A 17,958-nucleotide genomic window follows, 5' to 3' on the forward strand; every position below is an offset into this window, starting at 1 on the left:
CGCAGTTGTCAATATGGGTTAGGGACCCATGCAATTCCACGTCCTTGGCTCCTTGCATTTGCAATTGCCATTATTCCTCTAAAAAGATCTTAGAATCTTTTATCAAAGAAAATAAGTACCAGGGTCCAGGGTACTAATTATGATATTATTATCACTAATGAATGACCACCGTTGGACCAATGACCAAACTCATATCATTGTACTTTATCCCAACCACCATGACTCCCATATTTATAAAAAGTTTTGGTCTCAAAATTCCTATATTAAAGTAAATACTCATATTTCTTTAAATCAATTTAATTTAGGATCATGATACGAGTGTCAAATGCAATAAATAACTGAGGATAAGCTCATGTCTCATGTATGTCCAATTTTATGAGTTAATTAATTTATGGCCAAAATGGGGTCCCTAAGAAAAACAATCCTAATTTATGAAAAGTGTCCGTACTATCGCAGAAGTATCGGTAAGACTGTAGCCAAGCCTTAAGGCCACGTGAAAAGGGTCAGAAGCCTCCATTATCAAATATCGATTCAGGCCTTAGTCCAAGACAGCATCACAGCTTCATCTATGCGCTAACTATAATCTCCCACCGTCCACGTGTCAAACTCTCCCACAGTATCCATAACTAGATCTAGTAGCCGTTAAAAGGACAATAAGAACATTAACACCCTCCTTTCTCTCTTCGGAAGAGTACAGTACAATAACGTTTTCCCATAGTAGCAATTATAGTGTATATTTTACTAACTAATTTGGTTAGAGAAATTACAGTATAAACTTTTCTATAATTTGAACAACTGGATAAATATCTTTATGTATATTTTTTTTAAAGTTAGCTGGTTAGTATCATAATTACATGAAATGTGATACGTTTTGGTACGAGAACAAAAATACGGTATACTTAAAATGTTTCCATATATAGATAAATTGTGAATTGTTAAGTGTAAATTAGAATACTTAGATTAGTACAGTGGATATGTAATGTACACATAAGCCAAGAAACTGCTTGGAATCCATGATTCCTCTGCCGACTTGAGAGTGAGGATGAAGTGTGGAGTTGCACCCCACATGGCACCTGCATTACTCAGTAATAATAAAAACTCTCCCCGGCAACCATTTCCCAAGGTAAAATTTTACTTATTCTATGCCTCTTTCCCTCTCTTTCTCAGCTTTTCACCACTATCTATTGTTGTCATATTCTAAGGAGAGTGAGAGATCCTTTTTTTTCCCCTTCTTGAAATCTGAATCATGCAAAGCATGTTGTATTGTTGTTAGTATTATTATATTTTATTTTAATATACTTTTTATGTTCAACGGATCTGGAATTCACCTTTGCCTCTGCGACTCTCAGAATTTCACGGTTTGAATAAGGTATTATTCTCTGAAATAAGCTTCACCTCTCTGAATTCCTTCTCTCTTGTTGTCTTTACTTGAGCTACTGTGTTTGACTGCCTCTAAATTACTCTGTTTTGCATAATAAAGGTTCATTATTTAAAGTTTAAACCCTCATTTTCAACTTAGTCGAAATTTCTCAAGGATTTCTCACACTTACTAGTTCAATTTGTTTGGGGGAAACAGAGTTTCAAATATCTTTGCTTCCCTAGCTTGTTCTCTTGATTGTTTCTTTGATGTCATTGTGATTTTTCAGTATATAGGATCTGAAGCAAGACCTTGTGTAGACCCTGAAATTTTCTGTTTGTAGAGATTATTGAACAGGTTTCAGGTCAAATTAGTCCTTGTGTGAGGGTGAGGCACATGTTTGAGGATGAGATACTTGGAGGATAAAGGGTGCTACAACAACCATGGACCAACGGCACAAGATACCCCAAATAGCAGTGCAATGTACTCAGATTTTCACAAAGGAAACAATGCTGCCGCCGCGGCTTGCGGTTCTTCCCATCAACAACACAGAACAACCATGGGGAAACCAACACCTTCTAAGTGGGATGATGCACAAAAATGGCTTGTAGGATTGTCGAAAGGCGGAGGCGAGAAGAGCCACCAATCGAAATCAAGCAAGCCAAGAGACTCAAATGCAGATGACCTTAGATTGATAGCACCAGTTCCACAGAAGGAGAATGGTTATTCAAGCGCTAGTGAGAAAGAGGATGAAGATCAAGAACATGATGGAAGAGAAACCATGAAGATAGAGTGTTGTGATGAGTCACTTTGGAGAACCAACTACAACAATAACAATAAGGGTTCTTCAACCAACAGTAACAGCATAGCAGTGCAGTCAATATGCTTTAGAGATATGGGGACTGAGATGACACCAATTGCTAGCCAAGAGCCTTCAAGAACTGCTACGCCGATTCGAGCCACTACTCCGGCAACTAGGAGTCCAATTCACTCTGGGGCTTCAACTCCGGTGAGGCCCCAAAATGGTGGGATGGAATCTCATTCTGGTGAGGGTCATCAAGGATCATCAAACCCTTCTTGCAAGGTGTCTGAGAAGAAGGCTGAAGATCATGCAAGGAAGTTGAGCCCTCTTGAAAGCCGAGCATTGGCTTGGGATGAAGCAGAACGTGCTAAGTATATGGCCAGGTATATTATTATTTACATCATATGATCTGAACTTGTTTTGCGGCGATGATTCTACTAGTTTGTTTAATATTTCAACCCTTTAACTTGATATAAACTTTTCAATTTTTTAAATTTCTCTTATAAAAATATTCCTTAGTCTAGGTGAGTTTTCAGAAGTAGCCAATGAATTGATACAGTTTGTTTGTGAAAAATTGAATGTGTAGGTTCAAGCGTGAAGAGGTGAGGATTCAAGCATGGGAAAACCATCAGATAAGGAAAGCTGAAATGGAAATGAAGAAAACGGAGGTACCAACTTTCCTACTTTAGTTCTTGGCAGCTTGTTCCTTAGAATAATAGCTGCTACTATTTAGAATTTCACAGGCCCAAATGCTGAATAATCTCTTCACAGCTTTTCTGAATGGTAGTGGTGTTGATTGGCACTGTACTGTAGAACAATGTTTTTTTCCATTCAATTGTTGCCAATGATTTTAACCATTTACAATGCTGTAGAATAGTGACACCTCATCTTTTCACGTGCTGCTTTTTCTGTTAGTGGCATAGCACATAAGTGTATAGTTGAAAGTTCTTTGAATCAGACTGACGGAGCAATATTCCTGAAAAGAAAAGAAACATGGGCATTGCAGGGATCTTTCATGTTTTCAGTGTAATTCTTTCCCAGTGTAGCGAATAGGAAGAATATTTACACTGTAATGCGCTTCATGGTCAAAAGATAAAGGGCCAAATTACTCTTATTGTGTATTTTGATCACTTCAAAACGAGGCATTGGAGTAAACTAGTTATGCTCTATAAAGTAAGAAAGAAAAATAAAATTGTAGATAGATATAGTGGAAGAGGAAATTGATTTACACCATGGAGCTAAAGAATTTTACTTTTAGAACAGTAAACCGCTTGCACATGTACATATAACATGATTGATGTTGTATAGTGATACTTCATCCATTCCCTCTTATATGATATTATCACTTTTTTGGTACTTTTGCAGATCAATTATTAGGATAGCATTCTTGAATCAAATGTATTTAAATATTATATCTAGATACATAGAATTAAAAATGTATTAAATATTGACAATGTCAAATAAAGAGAACAAAAAGAGTATATCATTCATGAGTTGGCTCCTATGGCCCAAAATTTAATGAGTGAATCTTGTCATTTAATACCTACAATTTCACGAGTATAGTCATAAATCTTGTGACTCTTAAGTACTTCTAAGCATTGATACTTAAATATTATTATGATTACTAGGTGAAAGCCGAGAGAATGAAAGCTCTGGCACAAGAAAAGTTAGCAAATAAACTTGCTGCAACAAGAAGAATAGCTGAAGAGAAGAGAGCTAATGCACAAGTGAAGCTGAATGAGAAAGCATTGAGAACTACAGAACGAGCAGATTATATAAGAAGAACAGGACAAGTTCCATCTGCGTTCTCTTTCAGTTTCAACTGCAAGTTCCCTTCCCTTTGTTGCTGCTGGTAGCAACTAGGAACCAACTATATGTGATGTATAATATTAAGGGATAAAATATCTTATGTTAAGTATAGAGCCTTCTGATTTTAGCTCATTATACTCGTGTTTCTTTGTGAAATGATTTTATTACCTAAGTGATGTTATTCTTCCTCTATTCCGATGTCCTGAGAAAAAAACAAAGTACTAATGTTTACCATACATGGTACAAAGCTAGCTGGGAAATAAAAAGATGCCCTTCTTTCAACATTCAAGAGATATTCTAGGCATTTTTGGTTTATGTTCATGTCACGGATTTGTTATTACTTGTGTATCTAGATTCGCGTTTGTCAAACTGAAGTTTAAATGAAAGTGATTTTATATAATTAATTTTGGATAAAAGTGGGTTTGTGTCAACATAATTTATGTTTGGTAACTCTATACCTAAATTGATTTTGATAAAATAAATATTGTTATATAATTGGTGCGCGAAATTAGAACTCGCTCAACTTCTCCAGCAAGTGCACCGGGTCGTCCAAGTAATACCTCAGGTGAGTGAGGGTCGATCTCACGATGATTGTTGGATTGAGCAAGCAATAGTTATCTTGCTGGACTTAGGCGAAAAGAGAATTGTTGTTGTTGTAAGCGCATAAAACAAGAAAGTAAAGAAAAACAATTAAAGGTTGTTGTATAGATAATATATGAAAGCAGTTAAGGTCTCGGAGATGTTTATCTTTCTGAATTAATACTTCATACTAACTACTTTAACAATGAATGATTCATTCCATGGCAAACTGTAAGTGATTAAACCCTAATTCCTTAGCAATTTAATCTCCTCTGATTCTCATCAAAAGCCAGGGTCAATGGTCATTCAATTTGAACGAGGGTGAAGCTCAGCATTCTAGTTTATACCACAAAGGTCCTAATCACCCCAAATCCCGGCTGAACAGATGTTCACATGTCCCCAACGAGTTGTAGATTAGCTGTCTAGGAGATGTAGTCTCAAGCTGTAGTTCAATACTATCCTTTCAGGGACTCGCAAGAACTCATGTAGAAAAAGGGTCATACTTCCGTTCCACCCAGTTTCATTTAGATTGAAGAACGAAAATACATCTTAGAATGGAATCAAACATATATTAAAATAGAAAAGTAATAATATCAATCCATAGAAATAAATAGAGCTCCTAACCTTAACCAGAGGGTTTAGTTGCTCATGACTTACAGAGAAAACAGAGTTAAAAATAAAAGAAGATCTGAAGTAATGTGTTTGTAAACCTAAGTGATCTCCCTTTAAATAGTAAATACAAACCCTAAAAGATGTTAATTTTAATTTAAAAGTTACAAGGATAAGATAAAATAAGTTGAGGAGTGCTAAAATCCACTTTGGGGTCTACTTGGTTATGTGCTTCGGTTGATGCCTGGCGTTCCACTTTGGTTCTGGGCGTTGAACGCCCATAGGGGGCGTGCTAGCTGTTTCCTTGCTCTCTGGCTGGCGTTGAACGCTAATTTTGGGCGTTCAACGTTGGACTTGCTTCTTTTTGGGCGTTAAACACCAGGTATGGACGTTTAATACCAGTTTTGGCAGTGATTCTGGATAAGAAGTATAGACTATCATATATCGTTGGAAAGCTTTGAAAGTTAGCTTTCTAACACCATTAAGACTGCGTTAATTGGATCTCTATAGCTCAAGATATGCTCATTGGAATGCATGGAGGTCAGGATTGACAGCATCTGCTATCCTTTTTTCGTCTCTGAACAAGATTCTGCCAAATTCGCCCAAAATTCACCTAAAATTATAAAAATAACACAAAAACTGAAAGTAACATCCAAAGATGAATTTTAAACTAAAACATGGTAAAACTTAATAAAATATAACTAAAAACTACTAGAAAATGCTATGAAAAAGGGTATAAGATGCTCACGCATCACAACACCAAACTTAAACTGTTGTTTGTCCTCAAACAACCAAAAATAAGATAGGACTAATTGGAAGAGAAAAATACATCAGGTTTGAGTTGTCAATAAAGCTCAAGTCCAATTACTGAATGGGGCTATTAACTCTCTATTTTTGAATAGTTTTGGCATCTCAGTTTCCTTTGAAGCTCAGAAATATTAGCTTCCTTTTAGAATTAGAATTCGGATGATATTATTAATTCTATTTTTTAAGGTTTTCTTTATTCTTGACCACAACTTTTCTTTTCTTTTGGTGCTTTACACCTTTGAGCCTAGTCGTGACTCTAATTATTTTGTTTGAGGTACCAAATCGGTACCTGAAAGATTCTGACGCTGACAAAATGGTACCTGACTTTTGTTATTGACAAAATAGTTCTTCAAAGATTTTAAAATTTGACAAGCGTACCCACAAGTTCGCCGGAGTACATCTCCGACAAGTACAATGCTGACATGACCACTACGTTTTAATGACATGGCAAAAACCCTCCCCAACCCTAATCCTTCCCCTTCAACGCACTTCCCCTTTCCCTTCTCCTTCCCCAACGCACTCCCCTCCCCCCTTCTCCCTCCCCAACGCACTCCCTCCGTCCCCTTCCCTAACCCTAATCCCCCTCCCCAATGCACTTCCCCCTTCCCCAATCCAAAATCTCACCATCTGAATTCTAATCCCCTTCCTTTGTCCCTTTGAACCCTAATCCCCTATTCCCAATGCACTGTCTTACACTCTCAACTCACTCTCCCCCAAAACGGTAGTGGAGCTCAACCTTCTCAGTCTTACAGAGCTAGTGTCACCGACACCTTACTGTCGCCATCTTGTCGTTCGGGTTTTCTGCGTCTGCCAGCGTCGGTTGTCTCCTTCATCGGCCTCGTCTCCATCACCTCTGCTCGCTGCTCACTGCCAGTTGCTGCTTGTATCTGCTTGCTGCTCGCCCCCAGTCGCTGTCCTGCCTTCTCTGTCTGTGTTCCATCTTGGCTCCGTCGTGCTGTGCCTCCTCTGTCTCTGGTGTTCTTCTTCTGACCTTGTCTAAATATGCTTCTTGCTCTGTTGGTGTCTGTATTAAGTTTTATTTTATTTTATTTTGATTATTGGATATAAATTTGTTTGCTTTCTCTGAGTTTTATTGTTATTAATCTTTTTAAATTATAAATTAATCTAAAAATTTGGGACAATTCATGATTTGGGACAATTCTGTTGATGTTGAGGTTATTGTTGCTGCGAGTGGTGGTGTTGAGGAAGGAGAGAGGAGTGTGCGTTGGGAAAGGGGGAATAGTGGAGATTGTTGTTGCTGTTGATGTTGAGATTGTTGTTGCTGCTGCGAGTGGTGGGGTTGAGGGAGGGAGGGGTAGTGTACGTTGGGGAGGGAGAGTGGTGGAGGTTGTTATTGCTATTGATGTTAAGGTTGTTGTTGTTGCGAATGGTGGTGTTGAGGGAGGAAAGGGGAGAGTGTACGTTGGAGAGGGGGTTGTGATAGGGCGGGGGCTTGCGATGGGGGGAGAAGTGTGCGTTGGGATGGGGGTTGGGACGGGGAGGGAGAGGGAAGGGGAGGGAGTGTGCGTTGGGAGGGGGATTTGGGGGTGGTTTGCCAGGTCACCAAAACACGGTGGTCACGTTAACATTGTGTTTGTTAGAGATTTGCTCCGGCGAGCTTGAGGACACGCTTGTCAAATTTTAAAATCTTTTAGGGACTATTTTGTCAATAACAAAAGTAAAGTACCATTTTATCAGCACCAGAATCTTTCGGGTACCGATTTAGTATTTACCTCGTTTTGTTTTCAGGTATTACCACTTGATACATAAACACCACAAGCACTTAACTAGGGGAACCCTTTGAATTCGAATTTAGCTTTGCTTAAATTTCCAGATAGTGGTGCTCAGAGCCTTAAGCATACTCTTTATAGCATTAGGAATACCAATAGAACGATTTAAACGTTAGAGATATAAAAAGAACTTACCCTAAACGTTTGGGACAAAAACAATATTTTACTCATTTTTTATGTGAAACAAATAAAAAATAATGATTTAAACTCCTTTGAGAATTCTAATTCTCACTTTTTCTTCGTTTACAAATCAGACCAAAAGAAGTCTGATTTGAAATCATTTTTTATACTAATTTAACTTAACATGTCAAATATAAAAAATATTTCTATTTAAATAAATGAATGTTTAATAAAATAAATTTATTAAAAAAAATTAAAAAAAAATTAATTCATGTAAAAATTATTTTAAATTAAAGAATTAAATTCTATTGTATTAGTATATTAAAATCATTCTAAAGTATAGAATTAAATTTTAAATAGAAATAAATTCTTTTTTTTTATAAAATAGAATTTCTTTTTTTATCCTTAAATACTTTTTAAACAAATTCTTAGAATTAATGACTGAATCCTAATTATTGAAATGGAGAAACTAAGCATGATTGCTTTCTGTGAACGTAGTATAAAACCTCTTATGCATTAATAAACCAAAAAAAAAAAAAAGCTAAATTAAAAATTAAAATTTTTAAAAAATTTAAAGGTACTTTTTTATTTTCAAATGTAAAAACCAACACATCCTTAATTCTTACCGATAAAGTTTATCGATGAAACAAAGTAATTTGTCAACTCGGTGAATAATCCAACGTATGGTTTGCAGAGCCATTTTTTGTAGGCCCAAGTTATGGCTGATGGCATGTGAAAAAATAGCAGAAATCATATCAAGTAGGGATGTCAATAGGGCAGGGCAAGGGTGGGGAATGTCTCCCTGTTTTCTATTTCCGTGGAGGAATATTGCTCCCCATCTTCATTCTCTACGGTCCCATTTTCTGCGGGACCCTATTCTCCATCTATATAATAGTTCAAACTAATTATTAATTTCCATATGAATAGAGCTGTAAGTATCTATCTTATACAAAAAGATTTTATACAAAAAGTCTAAATAACACGATGGTAACTTCTTTCGAAATAACGCAATGGAGGAACGCAACGACGAGCCAAAGGAAATAGCAGTGGACGAGGTGGGAGACGCGGCAACAGAGAAGAGAATAGACATGACGGTAGAGTTACGAAAAGAAACGCCGCAAATAGAAATTACGACGCGGTAAGGGTGATGGCACGGTGAGGTGTGACGATGTGGTGAGAAGGGTGACGAAAGGATGACTACAGAGAAGTTAGATGGAGTATGGACAGCCTTAGGGATCTCTGAATTGAAGAAGGGTTATGCAAATAAAGATTATGTGTTTTGGATTTCTATATATATATATGTGTGTGTGAGAAATGACTAAAAAACATATATGAGAAATAAACTATTAAGAATAATTCAAGAAATTCATAAATTTCGGGGAATAGCGGAGACGGGACGGGAACCCCCGCTCGGGTCCCCACACTTGCTTCAGGAGAATTTTGTCCCCCATTCTCATCCCTGCAAAAAAAATTCTCCACAATCGGATCCTCGTTCGGAGCAGTCCCCGCAGGGATCACCGCGTCTCGGAAAATTTTGCCATCCCTAATATCAAGTTTTCTTCGCCAAATGTTATTAGTCAAAAGACTAATGTATTGGATTAAATTATTATCTAATAATTTTTAATTGTTAATTTTATATAAAAATAATTATATATGAATATTTAAAAAAAATTAAATTAAAAAAATATTTTATTACAATCGAAGAAAAAGAAAACGGTTTTTTTTTTTTATGTTGAATGCGGATATTTTATTTATTAACAATAAAACAATAGTCTAAAAAAATTATCTGTCGTTTAGTCAATTGGGGGCATCTGTTTAAACTTTAAATAGGTGTGAGAAGTTTAAAATATATATATATATATATATATATATATATATATATATATTAATTTATAATAGATTTTTAAATAATTCGATAAATTTAATAAAATATATATTAATATTTAAATTATTATTTTTATAAATAATTTTTTTTTTCATTTCCCATGTTTTAACAAAGATATTGTAAGATAGAGAATAAAGATATTATCCGTAAACAAAGTTATTTATTTAATCAATCACCTAATTTAAAATTAAAAAATAAATTAAATACATAAAATATAAAATTATAATTAAATTTAAATCCTAAAATTGTTTGATTTGAGACAAATTTTTATAAAATTAATTAAATTATTTAAAATTATAATATTAAAAAAATTTTAGGAGTTAAATGATGAATGAAAGAAAGAAAGATCTTCGTTTTGTCAATTAAATGTAGTTGCTATCGAATTGAGGCAAATCAAGCACGTCTTTACACTCTTTCGTTCATTGTGTTCTTTTTCCTCCTCCCCATACCGTCGCGCTATTTTTTTCCCCTTTTTTTTTGTGTTTCTTTTTCTCCCTCCTCCTTTTTTCTTCTTGTCATCGCGTTGATCTATCGGTTCGCTATTTCCCTTTCAATATATCAAATTCGTTATCGGTAAGCCCCTTAAATTCTCTATCATCAATTCTTCTGCCGTTTAATTTCCCCCTTTTGCTCTTTCAATTTTGACCGTCCTTAATTTCTAGGGTTTCGTTTCTAATCCCCTCTGTACCCTCCTATTTTCGTTTCTAGCCATCGTATCTCTCGTTTACTTTGTTATTCGTTATCGAATTGTCGTCGGATCTTACTTCATTCGTGTCTAGGGTTTGTGCTTGTTTTCTTCGAATCTGAGATTTGGGGATTCGTTTTCGTATTGGGTTTAGGGTTCTATAAAATACACAAAAAAAAGCTTCTGTTGGTATTGGAGGGGATTAGGTATTTTTCTTAGTTGGATTTATAGTTTGTATATGGCGGCTGGTAGGCATGGCGGCTATCGTGACAACGAGTTTAGGGACCGTGAGTCGAATTTGGATGTTTCAAGGCGCGGTTTCGCGAATTCGAAGGAAGATTACGATCGGGTTAGGAATGGAGGCCGTGACGTTGTGAGGGGTGGGAGCAGGGATGCAAGAGATAGGATTAGGGTTAGGCAGAAGGATATTAGGGAGAGAGAAGCTTCCAATGGCGGTCACCGGTCATCTTCTAGTAGGAGTGATTCTGGCAGCAGCGGAGGTGGTGGTAGTGATGGTGGCGGGCTTGGGCCCCGACGGTGTGGCTTTTCTGCCAAGACCATGGATAGGGAGCCTGGTGAACTTTCCAGTGAGAGTGGGTCTGATGGTGCTATTGAACCAGAGTCAATGATGAAAGACAGCGAGGTTGCGAATGTTGAACATAATAGGACTCGATCCCCGCCCCCACCAGAGAAGAAAAGGAAGTTTTCACCGATTGTGTGGGATCAGGATGACAAGGAAGTGAGCGAGCCATCTAAAACTAAATCTAAGGTTTCCACTGCTCCAGTGACTGCTCTTCCACCTCCGCCTCCACTGCCAAAATCATTTGTGCGGTCACCTAATGTTCCATATGGTGGAGTTGAGATACATCCTGTTAAAAAGAGTGAAACTAAGGATGTTGAATTACCGGAAGCTACTAGGGCCACTATGCCTTCTCCAGGATCGCATTCCATGTCTCCAAAACAGGCTTGGCATAATGATCGTGAAGCTGAGCAACAAGAAGGTGAGGATTATGTTCCTAGTCATAATATATCATCTTCGAGATGGGCAGCTGTAGATAACTCTCCCGGTGATGAGGGTGAAATCATCGATGATGAAGAATTGCCTAGGAGGAAGAGGAGGCTGTCTCCTGAGTTATTGGATACAAAACTACGGAACAAACTATTAAGCCCAGTGGAAGCTAAAAAAGAAGGATTTGATGGTGGCAGAGCTAAATCATCTGAATCTGATGAACGAGGTAGCCATGGGAGAACGTCCAGTGGGGATGATCATCCCGGAACTGCGTCGGAGAAGGATGACTACATGGAGATTGATGCTCAAGGTGGAAAAAGTGATACTAGTATTAATCATTCTGAGACGGATTCTGAGGACGAGGATGATAGGAGGGAGACTCCAGAACCTCCAGCGCCACCACAAAGAATGGTCAACATGCTTCAGGGTTGTAGAAGTGTTGATGAGTTTGAGAGACTTAACAAGATAGATGAAGGAACTTACGGTGTTGTATATAGGGCCAGAGATAAGAAGACTGGAGAAATTGTAGCATTGAAGAAAGTCAAGATGGAGAAGGAAAGAGAAGGATTCCCACTGACTTCACTTAGGGAAATAAACATTCTTCTTTCTTTCCACCACCCATCCATAGTTGATGTTAAGGAAGTAGTGGTAGGGAGTAGCCTTGATAGTATTTTCATGGTTATGGAATACATGGAGCATGATCTTAAAGGTCTGATGGAAGCAATGAAGCAACCATTTAGCCAGAGTGAAGTAAAGTGCTTAATGATCCAGCTTTTAGAAGGTGTTAAGTATCTTCACGATAATTGGGTGCTTCATAGGGATTTAAAAACTTCTAACCTCCTTTTGAATAATAGAGGTGAACTAAAGATATGTGATTTTGGTTTGGCTCGACAGTATGGGAGTCCATTGAAACCATACACACATCTCGTGGTTACTCTTTGGTACAGGTGAGTGTGATTTGCTTGTCATTGTTTCACTTGTTTCTATATTTTCTTTCTTCCCTTTGCATAGGCTAATTTATGTTACCCTATTCGTCTTAGTTGTTTTTTGGGTGAACTTACATGTATGCTGTAATGTATAGAGCATTGAAATTGTACTTCATTGTTGTTTCAGGCTATTATGCCATAATCATTATTTGTTGATTTTGTAAACTTGATGTTTATTATGTTGTCTTCTCCCATTTAGGTGGACGTATTATCCTTTTTATTTGATAGCAATGCTTTTGGTGAGGACATCCATCATCTTACTAGTTAGAATAATTTGCATTTACCTTATTTACAATTGATTTGTCTCCGTGTGACCTTTCCTCAAGGTCACGGGTTCAAGCCGTGGAAACAGCCACTGATGTAATTATCGGGTTAGGTTGCATACATTATGCCCTTTGGGTGCGACCGGGCTGCCCTTTTTACCTTTATTTACAATTGGATTTTAACACGAGTCTTGCTTCATTTGCTTGCAGTGATAAGACATCATTGTATTGATGGTTGTGTATCTGTTTCACAGGGCACCTGAACTTCTTCTAGGGTCAAAACAATATTCAACAGCCATTGACATGTGGTCTCTAGGTTGTATCATGGCGGAACTTTTGTCCAAAGAACCACTATTCAATGGGAAAACAGAATTTGATCAGCTTGATAAGGTATATATTAGATGTCATTTTCTAATGTAGCAGGTCATTCTTACTCTTGTATTTTTCTATCCTTTTAACTTCTTATCCCTTTTTAACTTGGCCCTAAATGTGGTTGCTAGTCCGTGGTTGCTAGTCCAATGATATTTTGTCTCCCTTTTTGAGCAGATTTTTAAGATTCTTGGCACACCAAACGAAACAATTTGGCCTGGGTTTTCAAAATTACCTGGAGTCAAGGTCAATTTTGTTAAGCACCAGTGAGTACTTTTTATTTCCTTTATTTAAGACATTGTTTGTTTGATTACACTGTTCTTATGTTTTGTCACTGTTTTCCCAGGCTTCCAACTTTGGGTGGTTCTGGTCTGGCTATCTGGCCTCTCTTGGTGATTTGTCCTATTTCTGAACTTTCTGGTTTGTATTGACAATTGGACTATGCCTTTCAGGTATAACCTCCTGCGCAAAAAGTTTCCTGCCACTTCGTTCACTGGTTCCCCAGTCCTTTCTGATGCTGGATTTGATTTGTTGAACAAGCTTCTTACTTATGACCCTGAAAAGGTAACGTTGCATGAGATGCTCGAGTTAATCTGACAATCACATTGTTTCTAAAGTATTATAAAACATGAACAAAAAACCTGTTTTTATGTACAGCGGATCACGGCTGAAGCTGCTCTCAATCATGAATGGTTCCATGAAGTTCCTCTTCCCAAGAGCAAAGAATTTATGCCAACCTTTCCTGCTCAACATGCTCAAGACAGGTATTTTGCCCTCATAAGAAACTAGTTTTGCAATTTTATTGTGGCTGCCCCAAAGATGATCATAGTAGGCAATTCCAGTTACTGTAAAATCCTTGTCAAGTTTTGGTTACCATTCATAATCATCATTCATTTGATGCCTATGCTTTATGATGCAAACAGGCGGATGCGGAGAGTATTAAAGAGTCCGGATCCTTTAGAGGAGCAGCGCCGTAAGGAGTTGCAGCAGGGTGAATCAGGCACAGGTGGAATTTTTGGCTAGTAATCGTGAACTCTAAACTTGTCACAACAATCATTCTAACTCACACCACTGAAATGTTTGCATGTATGAGGTGAGAGTATGAACTGAAAGGAAGTTGCAACCATTGTTTGTTAGACGATCACTTGTGCTGTTTTTTAGCAGGGATTTGTTGGGTTGTGAAGAGATTTATTCATTTTGCCAGATTAAATTCAGGTTAACCTTCATGCTTGGTCATTATATACAAATGCATCTGGGACGCTGCTTTCAGCTTAAGGTGTGGCATAATTGCCTTCTGAAAATAGGAATAGTCAATGTCTGCTGAAACTTGTTATGTAACATATTTCCATTGGCATATTGTTGTAAACAAATTTTATCTGATTTTGAGTATTAAAATAGTATGGATTTTCTATCAACTATTAGTTCCTTCCTTTTAATATTCACATTGTGTTTGCAAGAGGCGGTTGGTGTGAAGTGGATGATGGCTTTCTGTGCATTTCATTGAAGAAATTGACAGTGACTTAGTGCCTTAAAAGGTAATTCATTCCTTTGATATCTTGGATATTAAGGAATGAGGATAATGTTGTGAGAGATAATGTCTAGATTCTAGAGACAAATGTATCATGATAGCTTAGACTGATGCTTAATGCCTGTTAATTAGTTTTGTATTTTGATTATCATTTCTTTTTTCTTTTTTTAAAAAAAAACTTGTAGGGATGTAGGCAGGGTCAATTAGATGGGTAAATTGTTTTCATAATACTAGTTCATGCACAAATTCTTGTTCTTGTATAGGAAGTCTTTAATTGAGATTTATTTTTGGAAGGCATGATTTGTCATGGATTTTTTTAATAATAATTTGTAGACATGATCAATTTCTTGTTCTCAGAGCTCTAGTACTAGCTCTTCCAAGGAATTACGCTTTCATTTTTTCTTTCTCCCAAAAGAAATATTTCTGAAGTCATGAGTACTGCTGGAAGGGTATTATGTTGAACTGAAATGAATTTCCAAGAATGGTGGAACTTGTGTAAATTAATGTAGGCTGACGGTATAACATTGTTGACCTAGTGTTTTTTTCATTTTATGGGCTATTTGCCGTTGGTTTTTTATTTGGGCTCTAGATTGTGAACACACACACACACAAAGTGCTGGATGTCAAATTCCTCTCTCGCGCTTAATGTAATAACTATTAATATTTGATATCCGTTGCACCAACATGTGTAAGCTTTTTTGTGCACTTAATGATCTGAAAAATACGATTACTATCTGATGATATTGCCACTTTTTTTTTAATAATTTTATAATGCCGGGTGTATTGTGGTCAAATTGTCAAAATGAACTATTTCTAGTTTCCTTGAATTTGTTGCTTCATTTATTTTTATTTTTCATTTCCAATCCATTTGGTAGTGTATTTTTGAGTTTTTCTTTCCAAATTTTATTTTTAACGCAGTGTTCTACTAACATTTTTCTTCTCCATGACAAGAAAAAATGTGCTATCCACTTTTAGCTTTGTTACCATCAATAGACTGGTGTCTTTGTAAAACACAAGCCTAAAACCCATCTCAAAAGCAAAAGAGAAGGAATTATATAACGTGCCACTTCTATATATATATTCATCATCTGAAGATTGAAGTTTTGACAAATACAAGAATTCTTTTATGACATTTGTCTGCAAATGTCACTGCAGTATCAAAGCAAGCATGTTGAGGACGTTAGCAGTGTATCCTAAAGTATAAAACTCACTTAGTTGTTGCTTCAGGCTCTCTAGAGGTACAATGCGGCCCTTGGTTTGTTATAATGTGTTTCCGATGTTCTTTTATCCCTGTGGATTTTAAGATCATATTTACATTTCTTATCCGTGCTATAGTAATTCTTTCTTATATGTATATATTTGTCTTCTCCATAAATTTATGTGGGATAGATTATGATTCTTGTTTGCTGTTATGTTTTCTTTTAGCATTCATGATCAGGTGCATTATTAAATAAATAACTTAGCTTCGAGGGCATATCCTAAGTCCTAACTCCTAACTGTGTTTTCCTGGGGAAGTCATCTACCTCCCCAAGGGTAACGGTGGTGAGAATTAACCTCAGTATTTCGGTGAAAACTGACCTTGGTCAAATTTAGAATGTCACTCCTTGGGGCTCTGTCAGTAGGTAGATCGTTCATCTGATTCAGCAGTTTGTTTCAGCCACATTATAATCCATACCTAGGGTCATACAAGTGGCTGATCATTATATCATTATCATTATCATATTATTAATTTGCAACACTCTAGTTAGGTTTCGGTCTTTCGGACTCATGTTTCTGGCCATGTTCTAGAGTTTTAAAATAATTCCTGTCCAAGAGTCCATCCATACGTGTGCTCTTGATTGCAAATCACTTGGAGCCTTATACCTTTCTCCTTTTTGTGATGTGCCTAATTTTTGGTGATTAAACTGAGACTTGCATGCAAAGTTGAATAAAATGATTGTTGTCATGTTAGCTGTGATTTTTTTTTCTCTTGTTCAGGTTACTTTTTACCCCTTAAAGCACTCAACATCTGTAGCAGCTTCTGTGCATTTGCTGTGGTAGAATTAAAATATTTTAGTTTGAATATACAGGTGTTGTAGATGTGTAAAAACCAAGTAACTTTTTATTACCACCACCTTGATCTTGTGGGTTTAACCTAATATGGGCTAAGGTTGCTTCCCTTGTTGAGTTTGCAAATATTGATGCATTTTTATAATGCTCACTATTGAATAATTTATAATTCTATTAATTGGTACAGCTGGGAGAGATGGGTTTGCTTGGAGTTGCAAAGCATCCACTTCCCACTCAACACCATTAACTGGATCCAAGATTTAGTAAGCAAGAGCTGTGTAGCCTTTTGTTACTCTTCTTACCGTTGCCATTAAGCAGGTGCTGTACGTTAGAATGTTCAATTATTTTTTACTCAAGTGATCTTTGGGCATTGAGATATATAGTCATATGGGAATATGGGATCACATTTGATAGAAGATGAGAACTGTTAAATTATATTTAGGACTTTTGGAGTTGGATAATTAAAATGGACTTGGTAGTTCTGTTGAGTTTGTTGTATCTTGCAGAATTAGACTGTCGATATTTGCTTTGCACATTCTCCCGTGTGCTTTCCTGCATCTGACTTTGAGAGTTGGGTTAGGATATAACCACGTTACTCGTCAATCCAAATAGCGGTGCCCTGAACATTGCCAAATTGTTGTGGTGGTGATGATGCTTGCAGAGGCTGTTCAGCATATCGATGAGTTCTGTTGTCTCTTCTCTTAACTGCTTTATCTGTGTTCAATTTTCTATTTCGGAGTCCATGACGGTTTTATGCTTTTTGCATATACTATGCATGTCAATCGACGAAAGGAAGGGTGTCAACGAGCACACGTGTGGACTGAAGGAGCTAATGAATTATGGGGAAGCACAAATAAAGGGTGTATTAAAAAAAAAAGGAGGAAATGCAAATATTTGTAGAGTAACTGAATTATTTTATCTTTTGAACACTTATAGTTTTTGTTCCCCAACTCTATACTCTAAGGTGCTGGCATCTTTAACTGAGATATAAGATAACACGAGCAAATAGTCACTTTGACAAAATAGAGTTTAACATTTTCTTTCGACAAAATGAACCCCAAATATATATTCGGTTTGACAAATTGATCCCAACGTATAATTAACAGTTAATTTATGTACTCAATCATTAAATTTTTATAAAATTATTACATTGTTCTTACTTTTTATTATAAAATTACAAATATCTTCTTCAGCATCACACTACTTTGTCAAACCATCATCTTACCTCCACCTTTATCAACAATGGCAACCCACAAATCAATGGATTTGGATTTTCTAAAGTTTGATTTTACTTTAGAGAGTAAAGTGTGA

General features: G+C 36.6%; 2 protein-coding genes across 12 annotated transcripts; both read left to right on the top strand.

The window, feature by feature from the left end:
* Positions 1 to 887: 887 nt before the first annotated feature.
* LOC107632009 (Remorin family protein) lies at positions 888 to 4,250 on the top strand. Of its 7 annotated transcripts, none has more exons than XM_016335628.3 (5): positions 888 to 1,123; positions 1,350 to 1,369; positions 1,715 to 2,542; positions 2,746 to 2,827; positions 3,788 to 4,250. In XM_016335628.3, exons 3-5 carry the CDS (start codon positions 1,764 to 1,766, stop codon positions 4,013 to 4,015), a joined length of 1,089 nt encoding a protein of 362 aa, XP_016191114.1. In that variant the 5' UTR covers positions 888 to 1,123; positions 1,350 to 1,369; positions 1,715 to 1,763; the 3' UTR covers positions 4,016 to 4,250. The 7 variants fall into 7 exon arrangements, with proteins under 7 accessions (XP_016191114.1, XP_088365426.1, XP_088365427.1 ...); XM_016335626.3 differs by having other exon boundaries at positions 889 to 1,123; positions 1,701 to 2,542; XM_088509300.1 differs by lacking the exon at positions 1,350 to 1,369 and having other exon boundaries at positions 1,678 to 2,542.
* Positions 4,251 to 10,542: 6,292 nt separating this feature from the next.
* On the top strand, positions 10,543 to 17,670 carry LOC107632007 (Protein kinase superfamily protein). Of its 5 annotated transcripts, XR_015907233.1 has the most exons (11): positions 10,543 to 12,399; positions 12,956 to 13,091; positions 13,248 to 13,336; positions 13,417 to 13,439; positions 13,523 to 13,634; positions 13,728 to 13,834; positions 13,994 to 14,163; positions 14,275 to 14,346; positions 14,530 to 14,605; positions 15,754 to 15,836; positions 16,835 to 17,670. XR_015907233.1 is itself a non-coding variant. In XM_016335624.3 (6 exons), exons 1-6 carry the CDS (start codon positions 10,682 to 10,684, stop codon positions 14,091 to 14,093), a joined length of 2,262 nt encoding a protein of 753 aa, XP_016191110.1. In that variant the 5' UTR covers positions 10,543 to 10,681; the 3' UTR covers positions 14,094 to 14,485. The 5 variants fall into 5 exon arrangements, 1 of the variants encoding a protein (XP_016191110.1); XR_015907232.1 differs by lacking the exon at positions 13,417 to 13,439; XR_015907234.1 differs by lacking the exons at positions 14,530 to 14,605; positions 15,754 to 15,836; positions 16,835 to 17,670 and having other exon boundaries at positions 14,286 to 14,485.
* The last annotated feature ends 288 nt before the right edge of the window (positions 17,671 to 17,958 follow it).

The sequence above is a fragment of the Arachis ipaensis genome, chromosome B3, assembly GCF_059453495.1.
Source record: "Arachis ipaensis isolate K30076 ecotype BB chromosome B3, ASM5945349v1, whole genome shotgun sequence".
Classification (NCBI taxonomy): Eukaryota; Viridiplantae; Streptophyta; class Magnoliopsida; order Fabales; family Fabaceae; genus Arachis; species Arachis ipaensis.

What these genes read in the sequence shown, in the direction of transcription:
- LOC107632009 (XM_016335628.3), top strand. Translation starts at nt 1,764, where the DNA reads ATGAGATACTTGGAGGATAAAGGGTGCTACAACAACCATGGACCAACG. An exon ending in CGTGCTAAGTATATGGCCAG is followed by an intron (nt 2,543 to 2,745) that starts GTATATTATTAT and finishes TTGAATGTGTAG; the next exon opens with GTTCAAGCGTGAAGAGGTGA. An exon ending in TGGAAATGAAGAAAACGGAG is followed by an intron (nt 2,828 to 3,787) that starts GTACCAACTTTC and finishes TATGATTACTAG; the next exon opens with GTGAAAGCCGAGAGAATGAA.
- LOC107632007 (XM_016335624.3), top strand. Translation starts at nt 10,682, where the DNA reads ATGGCGGCTGGTAGGCATGGCGGCTATCGTGACAACGAGTTTAGGGAC. An exon ending in TTACTTATGACCCTGAAAAG is followed by an intron (nt 13,635 to 13,727) that starts GTAACGTTGCAT and finishes TTTTATGTACAG; the next exon opens with CGGATCACGGCTGAAGCTGC. An exon ending in GCTCAACATGCTCAAGACAG is followed by an intron (nt 13,835 to 13,993) that starts GTATTTTGCCCT and finishes TGATGCAAACAG; the next exon opens with GCGGATGCGGAGAGTATTAA.